Raw genomic sequence first — 11,229 nt, 5'->3', positions numbered from 1 at the left:
GGCGGACCGCAGGCCGAATCCGGACCTTCTGGGTGTTGATGGTGGACCTTGAGCTTTTAGAAGAATAACTTCATTGCTACTCTTCAGGGCTTCTTTAAACCGGTTTCTACTGGGAGGAATTTTTACTGTGATTATCCTAGTTACTGGGGGCAAAGACTTCCCAATACTTTCTCAGTAATCCAAGTCGAGTTACATTTAACCTAAAAAGTGGTTTGGTACAGATAGTTTAACTTTCATGGTTGCGTGTGAAATAACTTATTCACTGGATCGTTAAAAATAGTCAACTTGTCAAATTGGACCTTTGTTAACATTAGTGGAGTAACCCTGATCTAGGGTCTAGGCCTACATTCAATTCAGAAAGAAATAAAAGCTAATATGCAAAGAAATTTATTTTCACACGAGTCAGTTCAATCATCATATCATATAATTATATAGCTAATATATTTTAGCTATAAGTTATATGATTGAACTGACTCGTGTGAAAATAAATTTCTTTGCATTAGCCTACAAGACATGTAACCTAGTCGTTTATATCAAGCATCGTTGTGGGTTTGACACCTGTCAGAAAATAGGGTTGAAGCTAAAATGCATTTACTTTTACAACAACCGAAAATATAAAGACATTGAAACAGTGCAACTGTAGTGGGTTTCGTTCGTGAGTGGTAGAAGTGAAATTAAACAGTTTGTAGCACTAGCAGTGAGAAACTATGATGTCACACATAGCGCATTGTGATACAGTACATATATTTTTGACAGGATAGGCTACATAGTTTGGCCATAGATGACTTGACGCTGTTTTGCGAGTCGGAGTTTCCAAGCAAAAACATCAAAAGTTGTGCAACAAAATAAAAACATGAAAAGAAAACACAAAAGTAAAAAATATATTAAAAATAAAATTTTTATCTCTACATTAGTGGGGAGGTAATTTTGCATTAGTTACCCCCCACTCCGCTTGGTAGGGGGGTAATCACCCCCGCGGCCCCCCTCTAACAGAGCCCATGCGAGATGGGGTTCCTTGAGTTTTTGGAATGTTTCATTGGGTTCCGTTGGCCACCAAAAAGGTTGAAAACCACTGCTCCAGCCCTTACCTTAACCCTTCCTAACTTTAATCCTAACTCTGGCAACACCTCATTGTGTAAAAATAGCCACTTTCAAAGTTCAAAGCTGTTGAAAACAACAACTTGCATTTTGGAATTTTTTTTAGTCCTGGGCAAAGATCAAAACCCTAATCTTATTCCTAACTCTAACCCTTACCTTAACCCTTCCTAACTTTAATCCTAACTCTGGCAACACCTGATTATAACCATGGCATTAAGTGTGGAAAAATAACCACTTCCGTTTTAAAAAATACAAATTTCAAATAAATAGGAGTATCTTAATTTAGAAAAGACAAAGACTTTGGTTTTAATCTGCTTGAATAGACATAGGGCTTTTGTATGTAATATATATACTGACTTCACTGAAGCAAAAATTAGGTGTTGCAAATGTTTTAAATGTACCAGTTCAGTTTATGTTGTTTTGTTAGCAAATATACAAAACACAAATAATTGCACAACAAAGATGGTAGGGAAAGACTAAAAGGTCGCCAAAGTCAGCTGCCATCCAAACATTTAAACAAAACATCCAAAATTAGAAACATTAATGAAAACACAGGTAACACATAATAGGTCTACTTAAACAATAAAGATGTCTATTAATACTACAAAAAGTGCTCAATGCCAAGCAAAAAGCCAAGCAGAGCAAATTACATCAAATATAGTTATTTTTCACTAAAATCCTATTTCCATTTATATAAATTTAAATTCACTTTGAATAAGGACCTTCTGATGATCCCTCAGGTGTACTTAAATAACAGCAATATAACAAAACAAGGCAACATGCTGTATTTATAAAATGGACTCTTTTTTACGGTAGCCTACTTTAAAAAACAAGCTTATGATTGCGTGCGAGCTAAAAAACTAGAAGCGCAAAGCACTTTTCATGGTTGTATAAAAATTACATGTTTTCAGTGGCTTATGAGTAAATGATCACCACTGTGACACAATATAACAAAATAATGCAAGCCTTAAAACAGCCGGCGGCCATGGTCGCTAAGTAGTGTTTGAATGACCGCTGGTGCTACCTCCTCAGTTGACCAAATTTGGCCGGCGGTTTCTTCTGGCCGATTATTTAATTTCGTAATAGAATGATCGTGGATTAACTGTCGAAAATATGTGGTATCAAAGAGTGATGCAGAATTAGGTCAGCATGTCATAATCACCACTGTTGTATTGTGCGGGCACATTTGCTATTGTCAGAGGTGGGCAGTAGCGCGCTACTATTTTGGTAAAAGTAGCGGTAGCGGCGCTACTTTTTAGTTGGAATAGCGGCTGCAGTAGCGGCGCTATTTTATTTCCAAAGTAGCGGCGCTATTTTATTTCCAAAGTAGCGGTAGCGGGAGAGGCGCTACTTTTTTTCAGTCGCACTCCCGCTACCCCTACTTTTTAATTTAAAGTAAAAAAAATACTCGTTTTTTTCGCAACACTGGCGTGGTCAAGCAGTTATATTATATGCCCGTAATCCTATATGATCGGTTTCGTTGCAAAGTTTCGGTCTTTTGGGAATCTCGTTTTCTGGTGTGGAGCTGCGATGCTGCGATCAAGGTATGAAATCGATAATGTATTCATTTTAATTTTAATAATAGCCGAAGTAAAGTTGTATATGGTTTATAGAACATAGACTACATGCAGTGAGCATTGCCTCTTCAGTCGATTATCACCTATGTTAAGATGTCCAAAAATAAGGTTTTGTCGTATTGGTTAAAGTAAAACTGTTGACAAATGGTTAGCTAAGATATTTGTTGCTGATAAAATTTTCTTACACTTTTGATACATTTTCTTACTTGTTTTTGTTAAAAGAAATCATTACAGGACAATTTTGTGCGATTTGTTTTGCTTACAACTTTGAAGTTACAACATAGTTTATCTTAGCCTATTTGTAAACAGCTCATTTATTTCTAGCTGACGTCAACTTCTTCGGCGAATATCTCCATGTGATGAAGCCTATCTGCCAGGCTTTACAGTAGACATTCTCCAGGGCGAGTCCAAGGCGTATTACGGAGTCTTGCTTCCAACCATTACAATTTGCGTGAAGAAGTTGACCGAGATTAGTGATCTTGTGAGCTGTGAGGAGTTGAGAGTGAAAGTCCTTGAAGGGGTGAAGAAACGATTAAACAAGTGCTTCGACGACATCAAATGTGTTATGGCATCATGTCTTCATCCCTCCTTCAAGACGTCGTGGCTACAACTTCTGCACTACGTTTTCACAGATGATGCTAACGCACTGCGAGAAAAAATCAAGACAGATGTAATTCGACTGTTGCGGGAGACATCAAGCCAGGTTGATACTGACAAGAGTGACACCAACACCAATCACGACTCCGAGCATGCATTTTTGGTGTGTTGGCGCCATCCTGTGAAACGTCGGTGCAGAAGGAAACAGCAATTGTGGATGCCTTTTTTTCGGACAAGAGCAAGTCCTTGAGCTTTTCGAATACCGAGTTAAAACATCTGTTCATTAAATACAACAGCCCCATTCCTTCCAGTGCTGCGGTTGAGAGACTTTTCTCTGTTGGAAAAGATGTGCTTAAGCCAAAGCGGGCGCAGGACTTAGTGACTCTCATTTTGAAAGGCTTGTGTTTTTGAAAGATGCGTAACAATAAATTTCCCTTAGAATGTGTTTTCTATAACGACGTTAAAATGACAGTGTAAACAAATGATAACATTCGTTTTCAAGGTCATTTTTGCGTCTCTACAGGGACTTGAAGAGTGTTTCTTAACTTAGTGTCATTTTAGACAAAAGTAGCGGAAGAAGTAGCGGTAGCGCGCGTTACTTTGGTCCGAGTAGCGGGTAGAGCGCTACTTTTGTAAATTGGTAGCGAGTAGCGGTAGCGTGCGCTATTTTGGTCCAAGTAGCAGGTAGCGCGCTACTTTAAAAGTATGGGTGCCCACCTCTGGCTATTGTATATATGGAATATATCCAGCTGCGATCACCAGTGCTGTAAGTCTTGTTTGTAATTCTTGATGTTTATTTAAACAAAGTGTTAATCCGAAGTGCTAATTTACATCGGCTGACAATATTGTCGTTTTTATATCGATTCAATGTTGTCGGACATTGAATCGTTGTTAAAAAGGAGAACTAGGTTAGTTGATATCTGAGGGGAAATCACGTGTCTTCATAGTTGAGAAATGTTCCCAATATGTGTTAGTGACTTCACACCCTCAATGGTGACATCATAGCGGTATAATATTCAACGCCCCTTTTTTTCTTTACGTCACATCCAGTACTAAACAAAGCCAATGTAGTTGACTAGGGAAGGGCAATTCAGAATAATTCACTATTCCATAATTATTATGGAATACTAAATCGAATCCAGAATACTGAATCCTAACTTCCAGGCTCCAGCAATGCAAAAAGTAAAAAATTGCATGCATGTTTATTTGCAATTTTAGACACAAAAGCAACACAATCAAAGTATATGTTTGTTGCAGTGCAACACATTAAGGCATTTCAAATGACTGCCAGTCAAACGGGAGCGCAGCTTAGTTGCCATCAAGCCCGCACTGGTAACGCATCGCTCGGAAGATGCTGATGTGGCAGGTATGCCGCTGAGATATTTCACTACCAACTCCTTTAGCAGGGGCATCTGCTCAATGTTGTTACGCCACCAGTCAAATTATCGCAGAGTCACATATTGCACGTGGATTGAAAAAAAGCATTGTGCATGTGCACAAAGCGTGAAGAAAATTGCGTGCTTAGTTTCTTTGATTGCTCATGCGAGCGAGTGACGTAGGGATACGTGCGCCATGTGTGCACAACGCGTGGAAAAGGTTTTTAAAAGTGCAGATGGTGTCAGTGCAAAGAAAAAGTGAGTAAACCACACTTTTTTTCAGTTTATTGTCTCAAGCTGACAGCTTGCAAAGTTGCAAGACTTATGCAATGCATATCTTTAAAACCGAATCTTATTACCCAGGTTTATTGCCATTTTGGATTCGGATAGTTTAGGATCCGAATCCTTCTGGATTCGGTATTCTGAATTGCCCATCCCTATAGTTGACCCAGCAAAATGGCTGAATAATCCAGAAACTTTCGCTTCATTTGGTAACAACAAAATTCAGTTCCTTTCGAACCATTTTGATGACATTCTCTTGAAGCAAAAGTGTAACCCAGATTTAACATTAATTGAGTGGGTCAAACTAAAGCATTTTGTTGCACGCTTGCAAGTTTCCCAAAATGCAAATACCATTTGGCCGATCATATTTTGCAAAAATCATGCTTCTTTTAGTAGTGTCCTTCACATTATTGAAATATTTATTACCTTGCCGTCATCGTCTGCACATGTCGAACGTTGTTTTTTGTTGCTAAAAAGAATTCTAGGGGACGGGTGCACTTCTTTAAAATCAGCCAATTGGAAGCACTCGTACGATGGTCATGAGTTTTAAGGCCTGCAATGCCTAGTATAATTAATGTGTTGCATATAATCTTACATCTAAATAAGAGACGCCACAAATATTAGACTTAGTAGACATTATATCATACTGAACATGTCATCCCTCAAACTTGCCAACCCAGAAAGCAAAGTTACCAATTGTTCAAGTTACTTTTGTGACTATATGCAAAATCCTTGTTGGTTGATTTCTGAATGTAGATGACAATCTTTATGGCGAAAATTTCTCATTGTAAAAAAGTACAATTGCTAACATTATCCAGTGTCACAGGCAAACAAAAACAAAAGCCATCATATTTAGCCTTGTGAGAATGGTTAATCAATAATCATGCTCACTAATGTCTAACTATTGACCAGTAGGTTTGGTGGATGTGCAAATTAACAAAATGACTTCTAAATATTGTTTTAGCAATAGGCTACAATGCACTTTTTGACTTGGTTTCCGCTTTTTTTTGTTACCGTACTGAGTTTGTGTGTTTACTAGTTCATTCTCTACCAGTTTGTACTAGCAATGAAAAATTAATTGACTTAAATTTTATTGCTTATGTGTCATACTTTTTACACTGTGATAAGTACCGTACCGCATTGATCAACCATTGCATAATGCATATATCCAGACCCACACGTTTTTCTATCATGGTTGATGTAAAGTTTGAGCATAAAAATACATTTTAAATATTAATTTGATTAGCATTTGAGGGTCAGCATTGGTGACAGCCTTTTAAAGTGAAAGTTCATGCTTGTTAAATTCTACTCTTTGAATAGCTTTGCACTTAAAGTAAATTAAATAAACTTGACATTTTGAGATAGATGCATAATTTATGTAATGGTGCAAAAAATACCGTACTTGTAATATGACGGCGCATTTGGCTAGATTCATCCATACCTACATTCTGTTGTAGATTGGTTAAACTTATATAATATTTTAGTTTGGAATGTATAAGTTTGAAACTTAAGTGAAGTGAAAACATGGAACAAACGTGTGAGCATGAACAAAAAACTGAACCAAGTGAAAGAGAGCGAATAGATGAAGCTGGATTTTTATCTGCTGTTGCCAGGCAACCCTTTGTAAGTTTTATGTTTGTGCTTTTTTACTTAATTTAATGTTTCATCCCTTGGTGAGTGCTGGGCGGGCACACGACATCCTGCCACAGCCGACCTGCCGCCGGACAACTGACCACGACCGACTTACCGTTTTATCATAACGTATGGTTTGCTTGACTCGAACCTTTGACATCTTGCTTTTTTTCTCACACAACGCTCAGGGTTCAAGATGGATACCACTGCATTATGTTGGAATGGCCCGTTTCGGTGAGTCCGATTCGGTGAGTCCGATCCCTATTTGGTGATTTTTTTCATTTTTTTTTTAAATTATCGGGTACCGTAGCCTAATTATCATTGCCGTTTTAGGGTTAGGGGTTAGGAACTCACCGAATCGGACTCACCGAATAGTAGCAGACCCACATTATGCAGGTTTACAATTTTCGATATAAAATGGATTTGTTCCCTGTCCCATCATTAATTCGTCTGCTCCGGGAATCGTCCACACACCCAAACATTCAGCAGGCACACCATAGGCCTACTTACGTGGATGGCACCGACCAGAGAGGCGAGGGACTTATTCTGACCGAAAGGGACCCACATGGGTGACAGCCAAAGTGGGTGACAGTAGCAAAAGTTTAGCCATTCGGAACGGGGATGACCTATATAATTTATCTAGTTGCTTTGCGGCGTCACGGTTTATCGTAAAGCTTAAGAGAAACCCCTCATAAAAGAGACAAATGCAGACTTCCCAAGATAAATGGCCAAAAAGTGGTTGACAAGTATATTGCAAAAACTTCCGATCACCAGCGATGCTGATGAAAACGCTACAGCCACCAACATACCACACGCAATTAGTGTTCTACAGGGTGCGGCAAAAGTCCTTGGACAACTTAAAAATTGAATAATTCTTTTAAACGTTAATGAAACAAGATAAAATTTTAAGATGCATTAGAGAAGACAGTTTGCAACATATTTACAAAATTTCATTCAATATGACGTCCTCTCGCCTGAATAACAAGTTCAAGTCTCTTACGGAAACTCTTAGCAGCGTTACACAGGGTTTCCTGGGGTATTTTGAGCCATGCTTTTTCCAAGGAGCGCTTCAGAGCATCCACTGACACATGAGACGAAGCACAAGCATTTGCCTCCAAAATGGACCAAACAGAATAATCCATGGGGTTGAGATCTGGTGATGAGGGTGGCCAAAGTTCCTTGCTCCAGAAACTTGAAAAATTGTCCTGACACCATTTCTGGGTTTTGTTTAACGTGTGTGACGGCGCTCCATCTTGCTGGAACGTGAATGGTCTTTCTTTGAAGTGTTTCTTGGCCCCTTGAAGTGCCGGAGTCAAAATCAACTCAATGTAAGAATTTGTATTCACTTTTGCACCTTGAGGACAAAAATGAGAGGAGATTTCCATGTCTTGGATATGGCGGCCCAAACCATGACGGATGAGGGCTTTTGACGTCTGAAAACCCGCTTTACGGAATCATGAATGTCTGCTGATGATTTTGCAAAAATTCGATCATTTTGTCGATTGCAAATTGCCTCAACTGTGAACAATTTCTCATCAGAAAAAATGATTTCATCTGTGTGCGTACCATCTTTCAGTTTGTTGAAGAGAATCTTCGCTCGAGTCAATTTCTTTTTGGAGATCCGTGAGGTGCTGGCAGGTTTGCATTTTGAGAGGCGACAACTTCAATTCACTTTTAACAATTCTTCTCATGGTTTTTTCACTCACATCTATGTCATGAGCGATTCTCCTCATGGATTTGTTTGGGTTGCGCCTAACACGAGCTTTGACAGCTTTAATGAGCTTTGGTGTCCTAGCAGTTTGTGGTCCTTCACTGCGAGGTCGATCTGCAGCATTTCCAAGTTCCTCAAATCTCTTCACAGTGTGATAAACTGTTGATCTGGGAGCTTTAATCAGCTTTACAATCTCAGAGTTTGTCTTTCACGCGCGGTGGAGTTCAATAATGGCTTCACGTTTAGCCTTCATACTATTAAGTTCAATTAAATTTTATCACCCAAGTACTGAAATCTTAAAAATAGGGTTTATTACACTCCATATTGAATAATAGCAATGAGGTAAACAGATTAAAACCTACTTTAAATTAATTTACAAAATATGTCCATTGTCCAAGGATTTTCGCCGCACCCTGTAGACCAGTGCTTCCCAACTCGTTTTTAAGGCGACCCATTTAAAAAAAAAATTCAGTTCGGTAAAATCTTACAACCCAAGCAAGTTATCGTAATATTTTAAAAGCCATACAAGATTGCGTTGCAAACAAATAGCATTACAAAAGCAGTAACTTCTTCCGAAAATAATATGTTTATCAATTCAGTAATGAGATAGCTGTGCTGGCTTGCTGTCAGTGAGTTTATGAAATCGAGGCGTTATTTTGCTTAGGCATAGCCGCATGTCGGCTTTAACTTCTAGCCGGTTTCGCTGTTTAGTTTTCAATACACAATGGCGTTAAATCCAGTCTCACAAAGCCAAGTTGTTGCAAATGGAATCTATTTTTGAATCATTAAATTTGAAACTGTGAGATACATTTTGTACATGGAAGCCTGAAAGTGGATGTTTGCAGAATCTTTGGGGTAGCCTATTTGTCTTTGAAGGAAGCAAAAGAAATACGATTTGCTGCTTCTGTCGTTATGTCCATAAACTGTTTTGCAACATGGATGGAAAGTTGAGGCAGGTCTTTTCCAACAAATGGATCAATTATCCAATCATTTTGGCTATTAAGTGTTAGAGGTTGTCCATAGTAGTGCACAAAATTTTTGTCAAACTGTTCCAGGTGTCCAATTATGGTTTGCTTAATATCAACTTTCTTGCCACAAATATATTGCGCTACCGGTAGCTGAGGAAATATATCGTACTCATCTCTGGTGACACAACTTTTCCAGAATATGAGTTTTTGTGGTAAGCAGAAACTTTTGCGGCACGATCAATCACCGTAAAACCGTTGCCTTGCATAGATCAATTTAGAGAATTCAGAGAGTCAAATATATCGGCAAGGTAAGCAACCTTTGCGTTGACATGTTCTTGCAAAGCTTCTCGGCTAATCTCACACAGTTCTGTTGCCTCAGGAAGATAGCAATCTCTTCCCGTAAATTACTAACTCGCTTCAGGACACGACCTCGTCACAACCATAGCACTTCTGTGTGCAGCAGCAATGCTTGATAATAATCTGAATCCACGTCAGTGCACAAAGACGAAAGCAAACGCCGATTTAGTGGACTTGCTTTGATGAAGTAGATGAAGTATACACACTTCACAACATCATTCAACACTTCGTGCAGCTCTTGAAACAGTTTTTTTCCAGCAAAGGCCTCTCTGTGGAGAAAGCAATGAGTCCATACAGCACTTGGGATTTTGTCTTTGATGCGTTTTACCACATCAGACTATGTGTGGCTCAACGTGTGGAGAAATTTGTCATGGTTTGTCCGACATAACGTTCATGACATATAGTGCACGTTGCTATGTATATCCCGTAATTTTGGCAAGTTAATTTATGTTTGAGACTGAAATTTTTGTTGATTTTACATTTACTAATAATAATAACAGTAATAAAAACGAAAACTGTTAAAACTTCTTGCACTACGATCTTGCTACAAAGCTTTCTGATGTCCCGACATGAAACGCTTCATGATTTGTGTTTATATTTTCTAGTTTTGTGATCGATCTCCTCACGTTTTAATTTTTTTCATTGTTATTTTTTCGCCCAAAATACAATATGCCTGAAAAACAAGCGACCCAAAAAATAATCAGGCGACCCAACTTTGGGTCGTGACCCATACGTTGGAAACCACTGTTCTAGACGCTATAAATCTTATGTGCGCCGCATGGTAGGATGTCACTATGGCAGGCAATGCAAAATTGTTTTTTTCTGCAGATTAACTTCTGCCGTTTCGGATGAACCTTTTTTGGGATTTTTACCGGAAGAAGTCCCCCTAGCGTTGACACAAGAAGTGTAGGTAGGTCGAGTTTCTTTGCGTAGAGGACAATCTACAAGTGACGGGAGTGCAAACAGATCAGAAACTTAACATTGCAAAATAATTATTTTACGAGATAGCGCAAAAGACTTGAAAAAAAAACTTTGCCATTTCAAAACAAGCAGTGAGTGTCAGCAGCATTTTTCTACATTACCTTTGTTTTCGTAGGCCATACGCTAGTATGGCCAGTTTGGCCACAAACGAAGAAAATACAAAGCCGATAACCGCATTATGCGCCTCGTTGACCAATTTATTGGCAATGGACAGTATAATATCCACCACAGACTATGTGGGACTTCTTATGAGTCATAATTTTAACAAGGGCACTTAAAATAAAATCGTTTACTGCAGCAATAGCTACTAATTTGCGTGTGGTTAGTACAACAAGCTGTGTTCTCTGCTACTGAACATCAACTGATATTTTTTAATCCGAATGCTCTAGACCAGGGGTCACCAACCTTTTTTGCATGTGGGCCACTTTGGCACTAAGGAGAGCTGTGGCAGGCCGCACTCATAAAATGTTAGGTAGGTTGACTCTTATTCTAGAAAAGAACCCATTTCGTACCCAGTAGGTAAATATTTTCATAATACAATCAGAAAAAGTCTCTAAATTTATATATAATATTTTGCCAATTTATTATAAATTGAGTTGGCACACCGACCTATTTTGCCAACAAAAATTTGCATAAAGGGAATACTGCTC

The 11,229-nt window shown here is 38.7% G+C and overlaps 1 protein-coding gene across 3 annotated transcripts in view; it reads left to right on the top strand.

The window, feature by feature from the left end:
* Positions 1–6,414: 6,414 nt before the first annotated feature.
* The window catches only part of LOC145775251 (NACHT, LRR and PYD domains-containing protein 3-like), a 136,289-nt gene continuing 131,474 nt past the window's right edge, over positions 6,415–11,229 (top strand). For all 3 annotated transcript variants that reach the window (XR_014290140.1, XM_082586507.1, XM_082586506.1), the window contains exon 1: positions 6,415–6,553. Coding sequence is in view for 2 of the 3 variants with exons in the window: in XM_082586507.1 (XP_082442633.1) it covers positions 6,455–6,553 (99 nt within the window). In the remaining variant the exon portion in view is untranslated. The remainder of the gene's footprint in view (positions 6,554–11,229) is intronic.

Source organism: Aplidium turbinatum, chromosome 8 (genome assembly GCF_918807975.1).
Source record: "Aplidium turbinatum chromosome 8, kaAplTurb1.1, whole genome shotgun sequence".
Taxonomy (NCBI): Eukaryota; Metazoa; Chordata; class Ascidiacea; order Aplousobranchia; family Polyclinidae; genus Aplidium; species Aplidium turbinatum.
The sequence above is the reverse complement of the archived record's forward strand: the minus strand, read 5'-3'. Positions and strand labels throughout refer to the sequence as shown.